This window comes from Furipterus horrens, unplaced genomic scaffold (genome assembly GCF_987537825.1).
Source record: "Furipterus horrens unplaced genomic scaffold, mFurHor1.1.pri manual_scaffold_3, whole genome shotgun sequence".
NCBI classification, from domain to species: domain Eukaryota; kingdom Metazoa; phylum Chordata; class Mammalia; order Chiroptera; family Furipteridae; genus Furipterus; species Furipterus horrens.
This window is the reverse complement of record NW_028327173.1, coordinates 23,141,587-23,167,005: the sequence shown is the minus strand read 5'-3', so window position 1 is coordinate 23,167,005 and position 25,419 is coordinate 23,141,587. Positions and strand designations below refer to the sequence as shown.

General features: G+C 39.2%; 1 protein-coding gene and 1 pseudogene across 1 annotated transcript in view; one reads left to right on the top strand and one right to left on the bottom strand.

Moving 5' to 3' along the window:
- The window catches only part of KIAA0319L (KIAA0319 like), a 94,357-nt gene that overhangs the window by 30,216 nt on the left and 38,722 nt on the right, over window positions 1-25,419 (top strand). Inside the window, exon 3 of the mRNA XM_090269094.1 lies at window positions 8,640-9,163. Within this exon, the coding sequence (XP_090125220.1) occupies window positions 8,640-9,163 (524 nt within the window). The remainder of the gene's footprint in view (window positions 1-8,639; window positions 9,164-25,419) is intronic.
- On the bottom strand, window positions 4,041-5,665 carry ZNF485 (zinc finger protein 485; annotated as a pseudogene).

Genomic DNA, 25,419 nt, shown 5'->3' with positions numbered 1-25,419 from the left:
GAAGCAAAAGAAGGCTCGTGCAGGACAAACCAGTCTTGTAGCTCCCTGCTTTTATCTCCTTCTCTTTCAAAGATCAGGAGTTAACCAGAGCTATTAGCAACAGCCAGGGAGTTAGAATTTTTTGCTACCTTTCCTTCAGCCTTATAATCCCCATAAATCCCATTGACCATTTTCCCTAATTCTAAATCTGTTCCTTCCAAATTCCATTGTTAAGACATCTGCCGTGATTTGCCTCAAAACTTTCACTATTTTACACGAAAGATGGATAGGCAGCAATCATGTCATCTGTTCCTCACCATATTTTCCCACCCTCCCCTTTTTTCTCGCTATAAAGTACCTTAACCATGATGATCTGTGTGAGTCTGACTTGACATTGCTGTATAACTGTGCTTTTAAACTCACTCTCACTTATCACCTCTCCCTCCCCATCTTCTTCACTGTGACAAGAATCTGTGGAGTTCCTAAATCCCCTGTATACTCAGACTTGTTAGTAAAACGTGAGAGAGGGGAATATGCTGAGACCTGGCTTTTTCTTGGAGAAAGACGCTGTTTTCCCTCTAGCTGCAGGCAGTGGTTGCTCATTCTCCCATACTCCCTGTACCTATGAGTTTGGAGGTGGAGCTGATGTCCTTATTATTCCTTACTGTCACTTCTTGAACATTACTCCTCCACTTTCATGTAAAATTCCTGCTCTTTGAGGTTTTTACCACTAATCATTACTCATCTACCAACTGTCATTCAACCCCGCCCCCCCCCCCCTTGTTTGTTATGGCAAATGGGCCTCATCTCTTTTTAAAGTCTTGTCATCAGTCAGGATATCTTCAGTATGGTTGACCTACGTGATACCTGGTTGCCTGGTTTCGTGACTGTTCATTCTTTTGTTGTTGCATGTCTAAGAGTTTCTTTATTAGCAATAATTGGGTATCATTGCCAGATCATTACAATAGGAAAGAATTAAACAGAGACATTGGGGACTTCATGTAGAACATGGCCACTTCCCAGGTACTCTTCTCTTGGTGAGCAAAAAGATACCATTTTGTTTCTTCTCTCACTGGGATTTTTTTTTTTTTTTTTTCCGTAACCTCTGGAATTCTTCAACACTAACTCCTCTATTGCCATTCTTGTCTAGTTCTTTAAGGAGGTCCCCCAGGGTGCTTAGACCTTTTAGTAAGCTAGGAAATTCATTCTGAATCAGTAGCATCTCTGGCTATGTATTTTTCAAAAATGCCCTTGCCCTGGCCAGGTCTCTGAATTGGTTGGAGCCTTGTCCCCTACACCAAAGGTTGTGGATCTGATTTCAGTCAGGGCACATAGCAAGGTTACAGGTTTGATTCCTGGTTGGGGCATGTACGGGGTGGGGAGGGCATGGGCAACTGATAAATGCTTCTCACATAGATGTTTCTCTCTTTCTCTCCCCTCTCCTCTCTCTCTCAAATCAGTTTAAAAGATATATCCTTGGGTGGGGATTTTTAAAAAGTGAAAAATACTCTTCTGTTCTTTAGAAGACATTTGTTTTTCACTCATTTTGGTGTCCTGGTCGCTGAACCATGAAACAGTTGGCAAGAATAAAATAGGAGTATCTCTTCATTCCTTTAATACTTGATGCATATGCATATATGCCTTTATTTGTGCCTTCATTTGAAAAGACGTTTTGAGCACCTAAAGTCTAATGTGTCAAGTCTTATGCTAGAATCAGAGACACAGTGGTGAGAGGAAAAAAACCACAGACATGGTCCTGTCATCCTGGAGCTTACCGAGTTGTGAGAGTGGGAAAGACTGAACAAATAATTACACAAAGAAATGTTACTTGTATAAGTGTTATACTTGCTTGAAGGAAATATAAGGGGAGTGTGTAAGAGAGAGACCTAACTTAGCATGGAGGTTTCTCTGAGGAAAGGATGGTTGAATGAGACCTCATAATGAGGAGTAACTGGGTAAAGAAGGAAGGCAAAGGAGTTCCACATAGAGGGGACAGCATGCTCAGAGCCTCGCTAGGGGAGGGAGGCTGGTCCAATTAAGGAATGAAAGAGGACTGGTGGGTTGGAATTTAGTGAAGAAGGGAAAGCATCATACAAGATGTGGCCAGAAAAGTAGGCTGGGTCCAGACCATATGAGATCTCTTTAAATTAAGGCTTTTGGTGTTCATTCTAAGAGCCCTGGAAAGCCATAAAAAATCTTGTTTATTTACATTTTTAAAATTTATTTTTCAAAATACAATACATTTTACATTGTACAAATTCAGTAGTGTAAAAGGATACTTAATGAACAAACGAGTCTCTTACTTTAGTCTCCCAGCTTCCTAGTTTCCCTCCTAATGGTAGCCATGCCAATTTCTTGAATATTCTTCTGAGAATAGCCTATGCATAATATTCATAAACATTTTAATCCTTTCTTCCCCAAACACAAATTGTAGCGCACTATAAACACTGTGCTGCACCTTTCTTTTTCAGTGTAGTGTATACTGGATATCATTCCGTATCGGAAGATATAGAATGGTCTTATTCATTCCAGTAACTGTGTGGATCTTCCTTTGTTTAGTCAATTCTCTATTAATGGATGTATAAGTTACACCAAATATTTTTTTTTTGTCTCAAACAACATGCAGTGACTATCTTTGATATTATGTATGATGATATATCTGTTCAATAAATTCCAAATTTAGCTGCCTTTATTCTGTAAAGGCTGAATTTTTTTCCTTCAGACCACTTTAGTTTGCAGTCCTGCATTTATTATTATGCCTATTTCATCTCTATCCCTTCTTCCAAGTCATGAGCTCCATCAAAGCAATGCCTGGCATGAAACAGATGCTCAGTGATACATATTTGTTGAATGGATGAATGAATAAGGAGAAAAGGATAATACCTAGGTGGGAAATAAGGGTGCCTTATTAACTAAACCTTAGAGGTTATCTTTTATACCAGAAAGAAATAATTTACACCTCTATAAAAATTAAAATAATTTGCAAGTTATTAATCTTCTGTAAGTTAACATGTAAATTGAGGCTCTACTCAGTAGTAAATAGTAAGTCAAACTTTCTTAAAAGGCCAGATAGTAAACATTTTAGGCTTTGCCAGTCTTCAGATAACTCTGTTACAGCTACTTAACTCTGCCATCTTAAAGCAAAAGCAGCCCTAAACAATACATGAATAAGTGTGGTAATGTTCCAATAAAACTTTATTTACAATAATAGGCAGCATATGGACAATTCCAGGTAGGCTATAGTTTGCTGCCTCTGGTTTACTGAATCAGTAGTGGTATCCCTTCTTTCATTCCTTATACTGTTAATTTGTGATTACTGTCTTTTTTTCTGTCATCAGATTGACTAGAGCTTTGTCAGTTTCGTTGATCTTTCAAATAACCAGATTTTTGTTTCTGTGTTTACTTTCTGTTTTCTTGATTACTTTTATCTCTATCTTCTCCTTTCTCTACTTACTTTGGGTATAATTTACTCTTCCTTTTCTAGCTTTTAATGATGAAAGCATAGATCATTGATTTTTTAAATTTTTGCTGTTAAAGTTTGGTTTTTATTTTTCCAGATCTTTTGAATGCATATAATATATATGTACAAATAAAAAAGCTTCATTTAAAAATATAAAAATACAAGTAAGATCATAATATGTAAATTTTCTGCAACTTGCTTTTTTAACTTAAGGTATTGTGGAGATCTTTCTATGGCTGTACAGGTTGTGGCAAAAGTAGGTTTACAGTCGTTTTTATGGAAAGTAATACAATAATTAATAAATAATACAAGAATAAACTGTTTCATGTATTCACAACTATATACCTACTTTTACCTCGCCCTGTATATAGAATGCTACATCATTGTTTTTAATTGCACATACTATTCTTTAGTAGTTATTTCTATATTGATAGACATTGAGGTTCTTCAAATGTTTCAACTGTACTATAATAAAATCCTAAGGAGTGACATGTTCTCCAGGATAGAGCTATACAGAATATTTTTGATAAATGTGTAATTTATTTAATGTCTCCTCTTTGATGCTCTGGAAGAATAAACTACCTCTCTATATTTTGCCACACTAACTACAATGAATAGCCCTTTCTTTGTTATGAATTTCTTATGCTGCTTAAGAGCCAAACTTTGGGGAAACATCTTCCCACATCAGTTACATTTTCTCTAGTATGGATTCTCTGATGTTCAACAAGGCTTGAGCTGTACCTGAAGGCTTTCCCACATTTCTTACAGTGATAGAGTTTTTGTCCAGTATGAATTCTCTGATGTCCAATAAGAACTGAGCTCTTCATAAAGGGTTTCCCATTGTCATTACACCAGTAGGGTTTATTTCCACTAAGAGTTTTCTGATGTTCAGCAAAAGATGTATACCTGAAAGATTTTCCACATTTACTACAGAGATAGGGTTTGTCTCCTGTATGCATTCTTTACTGCCATTGAGAGTTGAGCTCTTCCTAAGGGGCCTGATGAAAAAGCTTCTGCCTCAATCCCGGTCCACCTGCCCGCCTGTGTTCTTTAGGATGTGGAGGTAGTGGTATTTTTGAATCAGTCCTGCCTCTTTCTACTTGTGTCTCATTAAACACATCTTTTTTCCCCAAGAGCATCTGTACCGAAATCTTGAGATCTGAGCTGCAGTATCTTAGTGCTACACCCTCAGCCCATTTCTCAAATTTATAAGAGCCTTTTCCTACATTTCCAGTGCCACTGGAGGCCAACTAGCTTCAATTAAAAAAGAAAAGAACTTTTGAAGTAATTCAATGCTGAAAGACTGATTAAACCCATGCTATCTTAAAATTGAAAAAAAAAATAAAAAGGATTTGAGCTCTTCCTAAAGGCTTTTCCACATTCATTATACTAGCATGGATTTTCTGATGTTCTAACACAGTTGAATTATCCCTGAAAGCTTTTCCAAATTCATACATTTAAAAGGCTTATCTGCCCTGACTGGTGTGGCTCAGTGGGTTGGGCATTGTCCCACAACCTAAAAGACCGTGGGTTTGATTCCCAGTCAGGGCACATGCCTGGATTGAGGGCTAGGACCCCATTTGGGGGTGTGCGAGAGGCAACTGATGGTTCTCTCTCAAACTGATGTTTGTCTCCCTCTCTCCTTCCCTTCCTCTCTCTTTAAAAATAAATAAATAAAATCTTAAAAAAAAATTTTTTTTAATAAAGAGCCTTTCTCCACTATGTATTCTCTCATAATGATTAACAGTTGCCTTCTGAGCAAAGGTGTTCCCACAGTGTTTACATTTGTAGAGTTTCTGACTGGTGTGAGTTTTCTGATGACTTAAAAGGGTAGTTCTTTTCAAGAGCTTTTGTCCATTCATTGCATGGGGTTTCTCTTTAGAGTGAATTCTGTGATGATTAGTAATTGCTGGGTGTTTCTTGAGAAACTTCCCACATTCAATATGTCTATTATAATTTTTCTTGTTTATATGAATTTTATGATTAAAAGAAATGAGCTACTAATATAGGCTATCCCACATTCTTTACATTTATGGGACTTCTCACCAGCATGATTTCTCTCATGGCTAATAAAGGAAGAATTCGATTTGAAGACTTACCCACATTATAGTAGTTTTTCTCTGTGGAGCTTCAGTCCTCCCAATCCAGACCAATATCAAACGTGGCACTTTTTGTTCATTCTTCTAGAGAGGATCCTTCAGAAGTATTTTGCTTTAGGACTGACATCTTTGTTTCAAACCAGTACTCCTAGACTGCACAGATACCTGGCAAAACTTCTTGTACCTCTACCCAGGGCTGTGGCCTTCGCTCCAGTTGAGCAATTAATTTTGGTTTGGAAGAGAGAATCCTCACAGACACCAGATTCCCAGAGTTTTCTACCATCATGTCCCTACACATGTCTCCTAAATAGCATCCAGTCATTTCCATCCAATCTGAATAAAGGCCATAGCCACATCCTCAGATGTCACTGGTCCCTGTATCTAGGCTCTTGGAAATCCCAGAACCACCTGTCTCCTGAACTGTTCTCCCAGGCGAGGGCAGAGAATCTTGCATAAGCCAGTAGTTCTGGAGGCTGGAAGTGCAGAATCAAGGTGTTGGCAGCGTCGGTCTTCTGAGACTCTAGATAGAATACTTCCTTGACTCTTCCTGGCTTCTCATGGTCACTGTCAGTCCTTGACATCCCATGGCTTGTAGCTGATTCACTCCAGTCTCTGCCTCTGTCATCACATGGCATTGTCCCTGTATGTCTCTCTAGATTATTGATCTTAGACTTCTTTGCTAAAATAAACATTTAAACCTATAAATGTCCCTCTAAACATTGCTTTAACTGCACCTCTTAAATTTTGATATGTTTTAATTTTTATTCAGTTCAAAATATTTTCTAATTTCACTCATGTAGTTTCAGCCTACACTTGGCATAAATTTGTATTCAATCAAAGACTGAAGGGGACCATTATCCAGATGTCTGGAGCTCTTTCTCTGAGGAGCTTTCTCCTTTCTGGTAGTTTGCTTCAAAATTCTATCACAGTCGCCTTGTTCTCTTTCCTCAGCGAGACCTCTCTTTTGCTTGGGATCTCCTTCCCAAGGTGAAGAAAAAGCCAAGGTGGTCATAGGGTCTGCGTTATTTGTTTCCTTTTTCTTTGTGACCACAGTCCTGGACTACCTGTGGTTCAATGTCTAAAAACAGTTGTTTCATGTATTTGGTCTGGTTTTCTAGCTGCTCATAGTGGGAGGGCAAGTCTTCTGGCAATTTCTCCCTTAAGTGTAGAAGTGGGGGGTCACAGTACATTTTAAAAAGTGAAATAAGATAGTGGCTTACAGAAAGGTGCAAGTTATTTTCATTTATGTGGACCTCTTCATTGTTAAATAGGAGAGAATTTTTCTGAGAAGAATGATGGAAAGTTGATATAAAGATAATACAGTGGTTACAGAACAATTTATTGATTTCAACAAAGTCTGTTGAACACTGTAACCAAGATTCATATCACCGGTTACTGTGTGGGAAGATGGATGAGGAGATGAGGGGTATTTTTTCATAGTTGCTATTTCTTCATTTTTTCATAAGGAATTCCTGTTTTTTATGGCCTTCCAGGTTGCCTTGCCTGATGTTAGGTTGGTGCCAATGTTTCTCTCTTTTCTTTTAAAGAACAATGGCAGGTTGGCTTTGCTAGCACTTGCTCAACTCAGTGACCCAGAGGCCGGCTTTTATTGTCCTCTTAGCTCTCAGTTGACTTGTGTCCACGTTTAGTCTGTTGGACATTTTTTGGGTATTTCCTGGGAGTCGGGTTGGCTTTGGATGATTTTCAGCTTGTTGCTTTAGCTAGTCGTGGCCCTTTTTCAGTTATGTGTACGTGCAGACATGATTATCCGTCTCTTCAATACTTTGGTTCTTATGCATATTTTCTATATGAACTTCTAAAATATACTCTTATGTTGTAACAACATGGCCAGGGCTAGGGTGAAGAAAGAGACACATATGGCACAAAATTTAAGGAGACATTCAATTCTCAAGGGTTGGGTAAACCAACCTTGCGCTTCCGTAACTCTTGCCTCACCCTGGTTCTGACCCTATATAACCCTGACCATAGTTGGTTACAGACACCTATATAACTAAGACCTTAAAATGAACTTTGCATAATAGCTTTTATTGAGAGTATGCTTTGACTTGACTGCATCTAAGAATACAGAAGTGAAAGTCAGTGCCATGCCTGAAGTAATGCAGCAACCCAAAAATTTCTCTATAAACATTAGCCAGAATTTTGGACCATGTTATCTGGGTTAACCACAGTAGGTCACTGTTTTTCCTGATGACATGGCTTGTCATTAAGAAGTTCATTATAGCCCTGGCTGGTGTGGCTCAGTGGATTGGGTGCCAGCCTGCTATCCAAAGGGTCCCCAGTTCGTTTCCCAGTCAGGGCACCTGCCTGGGCTGCAGGCCAGGTCCCTGGTTGGGGGCACGCAAGAAGCAACCACACATTAATGTTTCTCCTTCTCTCTTTCTCCCTCCCTTCCCTTCTCTCTAAATATAGATAAATGAAATCTTTAAGAAAAAGAAAATAAATAAAAATAAAGGCTCTATCCTTAAAAAAAAATAGTTCATTATAGCAGAATCTCTCTCATGATTAAAATTTTTGCTAAACTTGACTACTGCTCTGACAAACATTTGATTAGAACACAATCAACCTGTAACCTGCTAAAAGGCAAGCATTTTGCTCGGGTTGCTGCCAGTTCAGTAGGGGAAATATTCAAGCTTGTTTAGCTGTCTGCTCTCCTGGTCCCATAGTCCTCACACTGTTCCTGAGAAATACCTTAGAGGTGAGTGGGAGATCAGATGGTGGGACTGTGCCCCACTTTCCTCCATATACTGCCACCAGAATAGCTCTTTTAATTGTGGGTTTTTTTTTTTTTTTTCTCTTTCTCTTTCATGAACTGCATAGAGTTCTGTGTAAGAGGTCTACATGGAAGGGCCTTTCTGAGAGGGGAACCAGCCATGCAGGTGGAGCAGTACTCTGCAAGTTAAAATATCCTCAGCTAAAAACACTCTCTTTTGCTTCTTCTGCTCCTCTTACTAGATAGCTTTCTTACCCTCTTAAAAAGCAGTCTTCAAAATAGCCTTAAATATTGGTGTTTAGGGTTCTTTACAGAACAGTAGTCTCTGTTTTTATTTCATCTTAAAAATATTTTCATTCTTTGTTTTTAGATGCCAGTGAGAGCAGGTGCGAACAGGTGAAGACACAGTTTGGAGTTGGCCTGAGATCTGGGGGAGAAAATCACTTCCGGCTTCTTGAAGGAACCCCTTCTCTCCAGTCATGTTGGGATGCCTGCTGCCAGGACTCGGCCTGCCATGCCCTTTGGTGGTTAGAAGGGATGTGCATTCAGGCTGACTGCAGCAGGCCCCAGAGCTGCCAGGCTTTTAGGACAGACTCTTCTAATTCCATGCTGGTTTTTCTAAAAAAATTCCAAACTGCAGATGATTTAGGTTTTACACCTGAAGATGACGCACCACATATTCCGGGGCTAGGTTGGAGCAGGGCATCTGAGAGGAGGCAGAGCCCTCTCAGGGCTCCACTCAGACCCACTGTATCCTTTAGTAACCAGCAGAGCTTAATCCGGAAGCTTCAGAAGAGACAGATTCCCGATGAAGTTAAACCTGCAGTGACACAGCATTCTGAAGTGAATGACTCCAAGGAACTAGGCCATCTGAATGCCAATGGCTCTGAAGAGGTAAGCATATTATGAGTAAGGAGCAGAGAATCCCTTAAATCTGCTTTTCCGTTTGGCACACCTAGGCAATGAAGCAGTGCTCGTAGGCTGAGGAGTGTGTGTATGAAGCTGCTTAGTGTCATCTTCGTGGGTGCCTCCCAGATGGACAAGGGTAATTTGGCCTTAGAGATGTTCACTCCATACAAGGCTGACCATTGTTTTGGTAAAAGCAGAAAGCTGCTCATTATCTAGTCTAAGCTGGTTCTTGTCTATAGGTAAGTGCCATCGTGTGGGTGTTAGTCTCCACCAACGATTCTGCAGTGATTCCTGCCAGATTGCAAAACACTTGATTGATGTGGTTGCAGTCAAGTTCTTCTCTCCTCCTCCCCCACCTCTCGCTTGTAAACACATTCCTTATGAGGTAGTTTCTATTCCAGTCCGAAGTAACCATGTTTGGTACCACAGATTAATACCTCACCTGCTGGGCTAGGGAGCTGGCCATTAGCCAAGAGGCCTCTAGGGTGAATTTTCACCAGGCTTTGTATACCAAGGGAGATACCGCTAGTTGAGTTTATTCCGCTTCTTATGTTTCTTCATTGTTATTCTTCCTGGGCAAATGATTAAAAGGAATGACTCACTCTATGCTCAGTCTCCCTTGATTACTGTGACTTATTTTGGTATTTGTTTTGTCCTAGTTGTTTCTATCAAGTTGAAGTCAGAGTCGGGAGGCAGAACTGCATGCCAGGCACTGTGTGCGCCAATCATTTTACTGTGTCGTTTTGTTTCATTGTCATAGCAATGTCTCCAAGTCTGTGTTTAACCCCTGTTTTACTAGTGGGGAAACTGAGGCCTAAAGAGGTTAATCAGTTTGATCATGCAGCTTGCGAACAGCAAACCTAGAATTGGAACCTAGATTTAATATTAAGAAAAAAAGCCTTTCAGTGCAATATTAGAGGTGCAGTCTTAGGCTTAACATGCCCGTAGACATTTATAGACTCATACTATCAATGTCAGGTTCTTTTCTAAGCACTAGAGATATATAGGTAAACAAGACTTGATTTATACCCTCAGGGAGTTTATTTACAGTCTAGTGGAGGCTCAGGTATGAAGACAGATATTTACAGTAGGGTATAATTATTGGCATTAGTTGAGTTATGTACACAATACAGTAGGATCACAGAGGAAGTGATTCACTTGAGCAGGCATGTGGTGTGCAGGGAAGACTTTACAGAAAATGTTTAACTTACTTCCCGAAGGATGAGTAGAGTTTCACTAAGGGATTGAAGGTAGTAAAGAACATTCTGGAAAGAGGCACAGTGTATGCAAAGGCTCAGTCAGCCAGCAGATATCATTGCACATTGATTAGTACAAGGTGCTACACTAAGCTAGGCACTAGGAGTATTACAGTAAATAAGACGAATGTGATTTCTGCCCTAATAGAGCTTATACTCTGGCAAAGAAAACAGACATTACATTTATAATAATTAAATAATTATAAGTTTGTTGCAGGTTGTGAGAGGATTAGTGCAGAGTTCTGTGGAGCATCCAGAGGGGCCTAATCAAACTCGGGGGTAAGGTTAGACTACCCTAGGGAAGGAAAGTCTAACCTGAGACTTGAAGCAGAAGTAGGCATTAGAGAAAGAAACAGGCCAAGAGTGTTTCAGGCAGAGGGGATAGCAATTTCAAAGTCTGTCAGGTGGCAAGATCAAGAAGTTGGGGGAAAAAAAGTTGAGAGAGACTGGTCTTGTTTGCCAAACAGAACAGGAGAGCTAGTGGTGAAAGAAGAGGTGCTTCAGAGGTGTGCAGAGCCTTGAGGTCTTCTTAAAATACTGGTCTTTCTTTATGCAGGGAATGACATGATTAGATATGTTGCTGTGTGGTGAATAGACTGGAGAAGGGCAAGATTTTCCTCGTAGCAGCTCTTAGCAGCCCTGTCAAGGAAAGGCTGATAGTTTGATTCATCCAAGACTGTAACTTTGCCCATCTTGTTTAAAAGGAAATTGGGGCATGGAAATTGAGGTTGTTGTCAAGACAGTGGATGAAAGAGAGAGTGTAAGAAGATGACAGAGGAAATATGGTATTCAGAGGTTTTGCTGATAGGAAGCAGACATATGGGGCACAGGTAAATGTGAGTCCTGGGAGGATAGGAGATAGTAGTCAGGGATATTTGAAATTCAGTTTTTGGAGGTAAAGAAGTTCCCGTGATTACAGGATCTAGGGTGTAGCTGTGGAAGAAGGTTGCTGAGGTAGAGTGGAGAAGAAATTTATTAACAACAGGGAGCTCCAAGAATATGTTAAATGAGTTATTTGAATTAAACGAGTTAACAAGGTAGACATTGAAATAGACTTTAACAATGGTGATGATAATAGCAACAGCAGCTACTGTTTACTGAGTGAGCACTTACTATGTGCCAGGTACCATTCTGAACCTTTTACATGTATTGACTCTTTTAATCCATACAACAAATACTGTGAAATACTATCACCATCTCTATTTTATAAATGAGGAAGCTCAGGAAAAGAAAGGCTAAGGAGCATGGCCAAGGTAGCACAGCTATTATATGGTAGTATCAAGACTTGAACCCAGGCAGTCTGATTCTTTCCAGAGTCTCTTCTCTTAACTAGGCAAGGACTTGGGGTGAAGAGGAACTTTGAGAGCCAGATGTCAAAGCCATTAGTAAAGTACAAGGAGTAGTAACTAATAAGTTGGGAGACGACATCTATGATGAGAGTTGAAGTTGTAGTGTGGCAAGATGGCAAAGGAGATGGTTTTACAATGAAGAAAGAAGATTAATGGTTTGCAAAGAGCATTGGGAAGGAGAGCAGATAAAATAGCAACCCACCTAGAGTAGGTGGTCAGTGGCTTCATGTGGGTAGCTTGAAATTGGTTATGGTGGTAGTATTTGCACTATGAAATTGGCCAAGTCTACAATTCAGGGCTTGTTTTTGTTTTCTAGGGGGAAACTAGTTGTTAAACATTTACCACACTAAACTGTTATCTCTATATTCATCTATACTTCCTCTCCTGTGAGACTCAGCATCTTTTCTTTCTCCCAAAAATTCCATTGAATTGTCTTGGAATTTCTACGCCATGATCAAAAAGTCACTCATATGCTCAGTCATTTCATGTTTTGTTCCCTATACCTCCTGCAGGACAGGCGACATAATTTACAGGAGCTGGTGCAAAATGAGAGAGATGGGCACAGTCAGCACACTGCAGGATAATTATGATCAATAAAATGAGAAATAAATCAGTAAAATGAAGAGATATGGTATATTTAGGCCTGACAGTCTCCTGGATGATGGTGAAAACTCAAACTCAGACCTCAGAGACTGCAGGGGTGTGCTAGAAGGAAGATCCTGTGGTGGCTGGGGAGTTCTCTTCTTCTCGTTCACCAGCAGAGACCAGTGGCAATAAATTGCTGCCTGTGAATAGGGTATCAAATTTTATGGACTAACATTGAAAATGGGTGGAAGTGGGGGGGTGACATTGAATTTGAGCTCCAAGAGTGGGAGTGGGCCTTTGTGTACAGAGGCATTGTATAGTTTGGCATTACATATTGAGAACTTCAGGTGTTGCTAAAAATGGTGCAAAGTGAAGTCTTCAGATCCAGACTATATTTGATTTTATATTCCATGCTTAGGAAGGCCATGGATAGCTTTGGAAGGGTGGTAGGATCACCTTGTACATTCAGAATGGTTAACTGGTAGGCATTTCTTTTAGGAGAGGACTTGGGAGTTCAAACTTCTGCTTAATCCACTAGAGAAAGGAAGAGAAGTAGTATACACAGCAGATTGTCTCCTTCTAATTAGGAGTGACTGGCTAGCAGCACTAGTTTCTAGTTTGTGCTGTTTTCACTAAGGTAGGTCAAGCAACTCTGCATCCAAAGTGGGAAGAAAGTATATCATAAATTGCTCTTGTCTTGCCTGAAATGCCTGCAGAGCTGCAAAGGCCTTGTGCTGTCAGTGGCATTTTTCATTCTTTTGGAAATATACATACATTGTATACAAGGGCAGGTATTGTGGAGCTTTTGCAATTCCAAAAATGAAAAGGAATATCACCCATTTATTCCCTTTTCTCAGCTGAAAGAAGGAGAAGCTGATACTGCTTAGTTTAATTATTGCATCTGCTCTATGCCCTGAACCTCTGAATTGTTAGCAGGAGGAGCATGAAGGTGTGTTGATTGGGTGCTGGAACATTTGCAGCACTAGCATTTCAGCCACTGGCAGTTAATTGCCGCCAGTCCGCTTTGTGAAAGGAAAAGCAACATTCTCTTTGAGTCCAGGAGATGAAGGTCCAATTAGATATTCCTACATATAAGGTTTGACTTTAGGAAGACTGACGTCCTCCTCTCTCTACTGTCCACCTCCCTGTTTACAGTCAATAATCACAGCTTTTCAACCCCTACAAGCAAGTGGCTTTCTGTGGAACAAATGACTGAGTGGATAAATGAGCCAAGTCCTTGGACGCCTCTCTGCTGCCTTTTTTCACTGAAGAAAACAATTGCGCTGACTCTTCATAAGGCCAGAGCTTATCTCTTAGCAGGGAGATCAGGCATGGGGTGTGGGCTGCTACAGAGAAGAGCCTTGCATAACCAAGGACAGAAGCCTAAGCAGTTCTCTGCTTTTGTTTTGGTTTCGTTTGTTTATCAGGGATTTTTGCTTGGTTGCTTTCTTTTGCTTTTTAAATTTTTCCTTTAATCCTTTAGGCTTATAAAAATTTTGCCAAAGGTTTATTTATTCTTCTGGCTATTATTTCCTGGCAAATTTGGAATCCTTCGGGGCCTAGTTTTTCCTAGATTCTCATCCTTAGTTATCTGAGCAGCAGACACCAAAAACTTTTTAGCCCCAGGCCCCCTTTGGCTCTCTGGCCTATATACCATAAATTCTATGGTTTCTATCCCATCAGTGACCTAGGCCCTCCAGTATTGTCTGTGTGCGTATACTCACTAAGCACTCCCCTCACCCCACCTCCCCTCCCTTGCACTCTTGCCTGAGTGGCTTATTGCAGGGAGGGGAAACCTGGGCACTCTGTTACCTTGCGTAGGGTTGTGCAGAAATTCCTGCTATTGAACTCTTCCTTTTTCTACAGTATTAGTACCTGAACCATATGCCCTTTCTTTAGTTTTTTTTCACCATAGCTGCTCACTTTTTCCTGTATCTCCTAAGTGTTCTTTTTAAAGTATATTTTATTGACTGTGCTGTTACAGTTGTCCCAATTTTTCCCCCTCTGCCCCCCTGCACCTGGTACCCCCTTTCTCTCCAGCAATCCACCCCCATAGTTCATGTCCATGGGTCATGCATATAAGTTCTTTGGCTTCACATTTCCTATATTATTCTTAACATCCCCCTGTCTATTCTGTTCCTACCAATTATGCTTATTGATCCCTGCACCATTTCCCCATTTCTCCCCCTTCCCTCGCCTCTTAGCTGATAACCCTCCAAATGATCCCCAAACCTATGATTCTGTTCCTGTTCTGGTTGTTAGATTCAGTTGTTGATAGTTGTGAATTGATTGCCATTTTAATGTTCATAGTTTTGATCTTCTTTTTCTTAAATAAGTCCCTTTAACATTTCATATAATAAGGGCTTGATGATGATGAACTCCTTTAGCTTTACCTTGTCTGGGAAGCACTTTATCTGCCCTTCCATTCCAAATGATAGCTTTGCTGGATAGAGTAATCTTGGTTATAGGTCCTTGCTTTTCATCACTTTGGATACTTCTTGCCAGCCCCTTCTTGCCTGCAAAGTTTCTTTTGAGAAATCAACTGACAGTCTTATGGGAACTCCTTTGTAGGTAACTCTCATCTTTTCTCTTGCTGCTTTTAAGAAACTGTACTCTCTTCATCTTTAACCTTTGGCATTTTAATATGATGTGTCTTGGTTTGGTCTTCTTTGGGCCCAACTTGTTGGGGACTCTCTGTGCTTCCTGGACTTGTATATCTATTTTCTTCGCCAAATTAGGGAAGTTTTCTTTCAGTATTTTTTCAAATAAGTTTTCAATTTCTTGCTCTTCCTCTTTTCCTTCTGGCACTGCTATGAATCGAATGTTGGTACATTTAAGTTGTCCCAGAGGTTCCTACGCCTGTCTTTGTTTTTTTATTTGTTTTTTTTTTTTTAATTCTTGTTTCTTCTTTCTGTTCTGGTAGAATATTTATTTCTTTTTGTTCCAAATTGTTGATTTGAATCCCAGCTTCCTTCCCTTCACTGTTGGTCCCTTATATATTTTTCTTTATTTCACTTAGTGTATTCTTTTTTCTTTTCCTTTATTTTGTGGCTGTACTCAGTGAGTTCTCTGAGAATCCTGATCACCAGTGTTTTGGACTCTGCTTCTGATAGGTTGGCTATCTCCTATTCCTTTAGTTCTTTTTCTGTGGTTTTGTTCTATTCTTTCATCTGAGCTATATTTCTCTGCCTCCTCAATTTGACATCCTCCCTATGTTTGTTTCTTTGTATTAGGTAGAACTGCTTTTACTCTCTGTCTTAATAGAGTGGCCTATGTAGAAAAAAACTCGTCTGGATGAATGTGGCTTCTTTAAATCCTTGGTATTTGGACTTCCATACAGCTCAATTTCTGATGGTTCTGAGTGTTATTTGTTTTTGAGATCTGGTTGTAATTCTTTCTATGGTTGTGTGAGGAGGCAAAGCATATCTATCTACACCTCCATCTTGACTGGAAGTTCAGTTTATCAGTGCTTTTTTTAATGGATTATGCTTTTGGTGTTGTATCTACGAAAGATTTTCTCCTAAGTTTTCTTCTAAAAGCTTTATAGTTTTAGATTTTAAATTTAGGTCTAAGATTCTTTGTTTAATTTGTACATGGCAGGATCATATGAATATCCAATTGTGCTAGCACCATATATTTTCCATCCCTTCTCCATTGAATTGGTTTTCATTTTTACTGAGAACAAGTTAACTATTTATGAATCTATTTCTGGACTCTATTTGCTTCCATTGATTTATTTGTTTATATTGACACCAACATTACACTGTCTTGATAGCTTTGTAATAAGCCTTTAAATTGGATAATGTGAATTTTACAAGTTTGTATTTTGCTATCAAAAATGTTTTGGCTATTCTACGTCCTTTATATTTTCATATGAATTTTAGAATCATCTTCTAAAATTTCTTTTTAAAAAGCCCTCTGAGATTTTAAATGGGATTATGTTGGGGCTGTAGATCAATTTGGGGAGAACTGATAGCCTAATAGAATAGTGAGTCTACTGATCCATGAACACAGTATATTTTCCCTTTTATTTGTCATCTCTAATTCCTGTCAGCAGTGTGTTATATTTTTTATGGTACAGATTTTATTCTCTTTTATTAGATTTATCCCTAAGTATTTCACATTTTTGATGTTATTATAATTGGTATTTTAAAATTCAGTTTCCATTTGTTCTTAGTGTATAGAAACAGTTACTTTTTATATATTTATCTTGTATTCTGAAACCTTGGTAAATTCACTTATTCATTCTAGTAGCTTTTTTGTAGATTTCATAGAATTTCCTATGTGTGTAATCACATTGTCTGTGCCTACAGACCATTTTACTTCTTTTCCAGTCTGAATGCCTTTTCATTTTCTTGCCTATTGCCCTGGCTAGAACTTTCAATACATGTTGAATGGAAGTGGTGAAAGTGTACATCCTTGCCGTGTTCTTGATCTTAGAGGAAATCAGTCTTTCACCATTACGTATGATGTTAGCTTTAGGTTTTTTAAAGCTGTCTTTTATCAGATGGAGAAAGTTCTTTTCTATTCCTAGTTTGCTGTGAATTCGTAGCAGGAATAAATGTTGGATTTTGTCAAAAAGGTTTTCTACATCTATTGAGATTCATATAGGTCTTTATTTTTAGTGTGTTAATATGGTGAATAACTTGATTGATTTTCGATGTTAACCCACCCTTGCATTCCTGGGATAAACCACATTTAGTCATGATATATTATACTTTTTTTATAATGTCATATTTGATTTATTAAAATTTTGTTACAATTTTTGCATCTGGGTTCATCAGGGATATTAGTTTGTAGTTTTCTTTTATTACTTAAATGTTCAATATAATTCTCTAGAAGAGCCATCTGGACTTAAGAGTCCTCTGTAGGAAAATTTTAAACTCCAAATTCAATTTGTATAATACATATATAGCTATGTAGGTGATCTGTAATAGCTCTTTTTGAATGAGCTTTGACAGATTGTATCTTGCAAGGAATTTGTGTATTTTATCCCAGTAGTCAAATTTATTGGCATAAAGTTCACAATATTCCCTTATTGCCCTTTTAATATCTTACCTCTCTTATTCCTTATATTAGTAATTTGTGTTCTTCCTTTCTCCCTCCATCCCTCCATCTCCTCTCCTCTTGATCAAACTGGCTAGATTTTCTCAAAGACAGTCTTAGTTTCATTCATTTTTCTCTATTGCTTGTCTGTTTTCTATTTCATTGATAACTGCTCTACTCTTTATCATTTCAGTTTTCCTGCTAGTTTGACTTTTATTTGCTCTTCTTTTTCTAGTTTCTTAAATTGTAATCTGAGGTTGTTGATGTGAGACTTCTTTTCTAACATAGGTATTTTTAGTGCTATAAATTTCCCTCTAAATACTGCTTTAGCCACATCTTACAAATTTTGATATTTTGTGTTTAGTTTCATTTAGTTAAAAATGTTTTAAAATTTCCCTTTGAACTACTCCTTTTGACACTTGGGTTATTTAGAAGTATGTTATGTAGTTTTAAAATATTTGGGGGGATTTTCTAGATATTGGTGCATTATTGATTGGTAATTTAATGCCATTGTAGCCAGTGAACATTTTATGATGAATCCTTTTAAATTTATTGAGACCTGTTTTGTGGCTCAGAATATATATATATATTATTTTTGAAAGAGGGGAAGGAAGGGAGAAAGAGGGAGAGAAACATTGATGTGAGAGAAACTGATTGGTTGCCTCTTGTACGTGCCCCAACCGGGGACCAAACCTGCAGCCCAGGCATGTACCCTGACTGGGAATTGAACCAGTAACCTTTTGCTTTATGGGACAGTGCCCAACCAACTGAGTCATGCCAGTCAGGGTTTGTCTGATATTAATATAGCCACTCAGGCTTTCTTTTGGTTAGTATGTATTAGCATAATATATATTTTTTCCATCCTTCCTTCATTTTTCCTTTAGCTTATTTGTGTCTTTATGTTTTAAGTAAATTTCTTACAGGCTGCATGTAGCCAGGTGTTGCTTTTTATTCAGTTTGAAAGCCTCTGCTGGTTAATTGGAGTGATTATTGATATGATTGGATTCAAGTCTACCAATTTAGTATTATTTTGTTTGTCCCATGTGTTCTTTGTTTATTTTGTCTGTATTTTTATGCTTTCATTTGACTTAATTGGGTATTTTTTTATTCCATTTTACCTCCTTTTGTTGATTTCTTAGTTGTGCTAAGGAGAATAATACCCCCTCCCCTCATGGCTGCCAGTTTCCTAATCCAGGAACCTGTGACTGTGTTATGTTATATGGCAAAGAGAAATTAGGGTTGCAGATGGAATAAAAGTTGTTAAACAGCTAACCTTAAAATAGGGAGATTATCCTGCATTTTCCAGGTAGACCCAATTGAATCATAAGGGTTCTTAAAAGTGAAAGAGGAAGATATAACTATGAGAGAAACACACAGAAAGATGTAATGTTGCTTGCTTTGAAAATGGAGAAAGGGGATTATGAGCCAAGGAAAGTGAGTAGCTCCTAGAAACTAAAAAGGAATGGAAACCAACTCTATTGTAAAGCTTTCAGAAAAGGACACAACCCTGCCAACCCTTTGATTTTTAGCCTAGTGAAATTTGTGCTGGATTTCTGTTTTACAGAACTGTGAGATGATACATTTTTGTGGTTATTAGTATTCTAACTCATGCCCCATGAATTATGAAGTTTTATCCTGGCTTTTTGGAATAAGTATTATTCCTGGCCCATGTGAACTCGGGGTACTGTGCCCTGTAATCATTTTGGGTAGTTCTTTGGCCTTTGTCATTTCCACAGACGTGTGAGATGATCAATACTCAGTGGAATACGTTAGGGGGATCCTCTGCCGATCTTTAGCATTCTCTCTCTGTGTGGCTCTCTGCTCTCCCAGACTTCCAGCTACATCTCTTCAACTCAGGATTTCCTCTTCCTGTGTTGTGGCCTAGAAATTTACTCTTGACAGTTGGCTGAGGCAATCATAGGACTCATTTTATTATTATTATTTTTTCATTTCTTAGGAGTTGCTTTTCTTCATTGCCTAATGTCAGTGGCTTGAGTGCTTTTGTTTCATATATTTTGTCTGGCTTTTGAATTGTTGCAGATAGGATGATAAATCTGGTACCTGTTACTCCATCTTGACTGGAAGCAAAAGTCCACCATGTTTTTGTCTTTTTTTTTAATTAATTAATTTTAATTGCATTAATTAGGGTGACATTGGTTAATAAAATTATATAGGTTTCAGATATACAATTCAATAATAGATCATCTTGTCTTTCTTTTTAATTTTAATTTTTTTAGCATTCACCTGCTTAAGTACTACTTATTCTTCAAGACTCATCCCAGACTTTCCTTCTTCTAGGAAGCCTTCCCCGATATTCATTTCCCCAAACTGGGCCCCCATGCTCTCCTAAATGTTTGTGTAATAGCCTATCATTGTCCTTTCAGGCTGAGAACATGGTGCTTATTGTTCAAATTCAGTCCTTCCAAATATATCCTTGATCTTTTCTCCTTGCATCTTTAGTTACTATTACACTGTTCTCTCTTTTCATCCAAAAATTTGAAGGGTAGTCTACATTTGCTTTTCTTCATTTGCTTGTATTTAATCCTCAGCCTTGTGGAATCTTGTTTCCAACCTGCTCTTGCTGGGGTCACTGGTAACCTCACAATTGCCAAGTATAATGGTTTTTTTTTTTGAGTTTTTATCTGATTGAACCTCTCTGCATTATTTCATACAGGTTGCAATAGTCCCTTCCTTCTTGTTATAACACTTCCCTATTTTTCCTTCTCTCTGATTACTCATTTTTAGTCACTTTTGTGGGTCATTTTGTAACAGAACTCCTGGGCTTGTCCGATTGGAACAGAAACCACAGGCTGTTTAGTTAGGGGCCTGATTGCCCACCGCCAGAATTATAACTCTCAATACTAGTTTAGTGAAAAGAAAAAGAACTGTTTATTTAACAGTTACATAGATTTAGATTATTTGTGGATTTCTGCCGTTAGGTCTTATTTTCCTTAAAACACCCACAAACACATATTTCTGCCTCCCCCTCCCAAACCAGACTAGTTTTAGAAAAGTTAGAGATACTGTTTCCCTACTTCCTAGACATCCCCTGGCTGGTTTGGCTCAGTGGATTGAGCGTCGGCCTGCGAGCTAAGTGTCGCTGGTTCGATCTTCCAGTCAGGGCACATCAGAGAAGGAAAACTCTGACTCCAAAAAACCTCCGCTGCCTTGCGGCATACCTCTTCAGGGGAAAGGCTAAGGGAGTAAACCCCGACAGAAAATCCGGAGCCGGAGTCCCTAAGGCGGTTTGACGTTGTAGTCAACACCGGCAACTCCTGCGGCGCACCTGAAGCCAAGCTGTATTGACTCCGTCTTTCCCTTGGACCCTTCAGCTGCGAAGAGAGGGGGGGTCTGCTGCATGGGCAACAGCAGACCCTCCATATCACCCTGCCCAGGCTCTGTAGCTTCAGCTTCCCTGGAGAGGACACTCCAGCGTCATCGCAAGATGTCGATTCAACACGGGAGGAGACAGATACCGTGTCACTCCCGAGTCGGACTGCACAGCCATTCTCGGCGGTGCAGATAGACTCTTAAGAAGCTACACCATCGTCTCTTGAGACGGACGGCTGCCGACGACTTCCTAGACATAGTTCAGCTTTACCAGTAGCTGCCAATCATTCAATTCTGATTGGGGAGGCCTTTCTGTGCTGTGGTGCCTGCCAGCTTTCAATGCAGAACCATGTGGATTCTCAGCCTCCTTATACACTGCCTTCTCAAAGCCACATGGTGTTTCCTTCTCAAAACCGCATGGAGAACTCAGCTTCTTTAATCCACATGGGGAGAGAGAGCACCTTCTTCCTGCAAACTGCGTGGATTTCCTCTCCTCAAAACTGCATGGCGAGAGCCCCCTTCTTAAAGTAGCATGGAGAGCCCCCTCTAAAATGTCTGCAGCTGCTTTTTAAATCCCTGACTGCATCCTCTGACCCAGTGGGTGTGGCAACCAGTTCTGACCATTCAGAGAACCCTATGCAGGAGCTCTTTCAGTACCATCCCACAGTCTAAGACCCTTCCCATCTTCCTGGGCCTTGGAAATTTCAAAGCCATTTGTGCAACAAAGTTACTAGCCACTAGCCCCAGGCATGCAGAGGCATCCTAAAAGCTGCTTCCTTTTCCCTATCCCCCAGCCACAAGCTCTGGGGTTTTTTGGACACCCCCATTCTGTAACAATTTCATCTGCTCACATCTTAAACATTTGTATTTCCACATATTTCCACATGTTCTATTTTAAGCCTGTTTCCTTTATTTATATGTTCTTCTTGTGTAAGCTCATTTATTCCCATGGCTGTAGCTACTATCTTTGAGAACTTGATTCCAACTCTGGGGTCTCTATTTGAATTTCCCAGAGGTATTTCAGATTCAATATGTCTAAAACATAACCTACCTGTTATTTTCTTAGAACCAGTCTATCTTAGTTTTTGACACTGCTATAGTTAGTCCCTCACTCAAGCTAGAAACATGGGAGTCATCTTAAATTCTTTTCACCAAGCTCCAGATGCATTTCAGTTTCACAAATATAGGCCCTCAATATTTTAAAATCCTTCCCTCAGGGAAAATTTTTGGTAATGGTGGCAGAATAAAGTGGTCTCCTGAACCCTCCCACAGATAATAATTATGAAATATGTAAAAATTATATTTAAAGAAACTGGGAAGGATCCAAAAGGAGGCAGAAGCTAGAGGAGAGTTTACTCTTGAAAAACAGCAACTGGATGTGATAAGAATTGTGAATTTGCAGCTTAAAAATTTTTTGCCTGAGGGCATTAACCACCCCCCATAGCAGAGGAAAGTGGCAGTGGAAAACTCAGTCTTACTTTCTTATGGTGGCAAAGAACAGAGTTCAGGATAGAAAAATTACTTGGAAATATAAGGGAGGTGCCCTAGAAGGTAAGAGGGTGAGGCCTGTAACCTGACTATAAGCTCTACTAAAATTCCTGGCTGAACCTCTAAACATGAGGTGATTCCAGAGGGCCTGGTGAAAGAGCAGGCAGGAATCAGAGAGGCAGAGTTCTGGCTTTGAAAGCCTGGGCCCACACCAGGTGAACTCTGTGAGTTTTTTGCTCTTTTAACTGAGTGCATTCCCCAGCCATGTGCAGCTCAGGTGGCAGAAATCTGAAGTCTTACTGATTTGAGGTCCAGAGAACAGTCTAAGACTGAAAAATTAAAGAGCAATCTCCAGAATAAAGAAAGCACAGTGAAATCAGGCACCACCCAAATCTGAGTATAATCTGTGGCCAAAGTTTTAGACAATCATCAGATTATGCAGGAAGACCTGTAGGGAACCAGGGGCTGCACATGGCAGGGGAAGCAAAGTCTTCAGGTTAAATCTAGGTAAATTACTTGCCTACTAGAAAAAAAATACCCCAAACAATCTCAAGGAAAACACAGTAGAATCTAGAGTCACTACATGAATTAGATAGACTTTTCAGTACTCAAACTAAAATTATCAGACATGCAAAGGAATAGGAAAGAGTGACCCATACTCAGGGTAAAAAAAGCAGTCAGTAGGAACTAACTCCAGAATGACTCAGGTGTTTGAGTTAGTTGTCAAAGACTTCAAAGTATGTTCAGAGAACTAAAGGAAAATAGTTTTAGTGCGTGAACAGTTAAAGAATTTCAGGAGAGAAATGTAAACAATTTTTAAAATGGGAAAATAGAAACAAGAGAACATTCACTAAAGGCATCATAAAGGGTTCATAATTATTTCATTGTAAAAAATGTATATAACTGGACAAAATTGTCAAAAACAGATATTTCTTGGCTACTAGAAATATAATGGAGGCAAAAGCAAGTTGAGAAGAGTTTATTCTTGAAAAAGTATTTATTCTTTATTCTTGGTAATGCTTTGAACAAGTACAGTAGGAGTCTTGTCCCATCTGTCTCGACCTCCATCACCTCAGTTCGGGTGACAAGAAAATGTAGTTTTCCTTCTGGCTGCCTGAGCAGCAGCATGGCAGTTGGCAAGAACAAGCACCTTACAAAAGGTGGCAAAAAGGGAGCCAAGAAGAAAGTATTTGGTCCAGTTTCTAAGGAAGATTGATAGGATGTGAAAGCACCAGCTTTCCAATAAGAAATACTGGAAAAACATTATTCAGGAAGGACTCAAGGAACCAAAATCACATCTGATGGTATTATGGATTGTGTTTTTGAAGTGAGCCTAGCTGATCTGCAGAATGAAGAAGTTGCGTTTAGAAAATTCAGGCTAATTACTAGGGATGTTCAGGGTAAAAACCACCTAACTTCTGTGGCATGGATCTTACCTGTTACAAAATGTGCTTGCCCAGTGGTCAAAAAATGGCAGACCATGATTGAAGCTCATGTCAATGTCAAGACTACTGGTGGCTATTTGCTCCATCTATTCCATGTTGGTTTTACTAAAAAATGCAACAATCAAATTCAGAAGACCTCTTATGCTCAGCATCAGTGGGCCTGCCAAATCCAGAAGATGATGGAAATCATGGTCCAAGAAGTTCAAGCAAATTACTTGAAAGAAGTTGTCAATAAGTCAATGACAGATAGAACTGGACAAGGCATAGAAAAGGCTTGCCAGTCTAATTATCTGCTCCATGATGTCTTTGTTAGAAAAGCCAAAATGCTAAAGAAGGCCAAGTCTGAATTTGGAAAACTTGTGGAGCTTCATGGTGAAGGTAGCAGTTCTGGGAAAAGTACTGTGACGAGACAGGCGCTAAAGTTGAACCATCTGATGGATTTGAGGACCCAGTCCAAGAGTCTGTTTAAAACTCAGACATTTAAAAAATCCTATTTGTGATTTAAAAATAAAGAAATGTAGTTTTACCAGTGTGTGGCTGGACATAAAACTAGCAACTTTTCTGCAAGAGGGGGTGGACTTTATTTGGGGCAGAGGGTGAAATTTACAGTTTTGCCAACTAAAATCGGCAAACTTGTGTGGGAATGAATGAAGAGAATCCACAGCTTTGCTAGGCTGAGGTTGCAATGCCTGTTGGGGTGAGTGGAGGGCCTGCCAGAACTTAATGGGAAGATCCTGAAAATAAGAGAGCCATAGAGGGATTGAGATAAGCTCTCCACTTAGCCCTAGCTGACTGAGAAACTATTTGCATGTGTGAAAGAGACCCAAGAGAGCCTGGTAAAAAGTGAAAATCAAGGGAGATTTAAGAATTGGCTGAAATTTATAATGCAGACCTCGAGCAATACACAGATGGAAGGGCAGAGTGAAGCTTTATCGGCTTCAGGTGTTTGAGTGACCTTTACCCGAATCATTGGCTGATTGCTAAACTATGCAGATACAGGGTGATACCTAGGAACCTAAGCTAAAATAAGAATTAAAAAAACTGAGCAGACATCAATGACAACATACTGTGTGTATGTGTGCATGTGTGTCTATATATGAGAGAGAGATTCTCTAGTTTAAGTACAAGGAAGTATCTAAAAATAACAGCCCTTCAGAAAAATAAAACAGAATCCAGAGTTGCTACAATATATTATCTAAAATTTCCAGGTTTCAACCAGATGTTATGAGATATGCAAAAAGTATCAGGAAAATGTGGCTCATGCTCAGGGAAAAATAATAATAATGAACAGAAATGAATTCAGAGTGGACTCACCTGTTAATTTAGCGAATACTTCAAAGCAGCAGTTAAAATATGCTTAAAAAGTAAAGGAATCTATGTTCAAAGATCTAAAGGAAACTGAGATGACAATTACACAGCGAGGAACGGCTCTAACCACTTTATTCAGCATTGTTCTGGAGGCCCGAGCCACTGTTATAAGGCAAGAGAACGAATACAGATTGGAAACAAGCAAAACTGACTTTATTCACAGATGATATAATCATGTACCTAGAAAATTCCAAGGGGTGTACATAAAAGCTACTGGAATTCTTAAGTGAATTTGGCAAGGTTGCAGGATATAAGACCAATATACAAAATCAATTATGTTTGTATAATAGCAATCAATAATTGGGAATTAAAGTTATAAAATGTAGCATTCAAAAACATGAAATAAGGATAAATTTAACAAAATATGTGCAAAA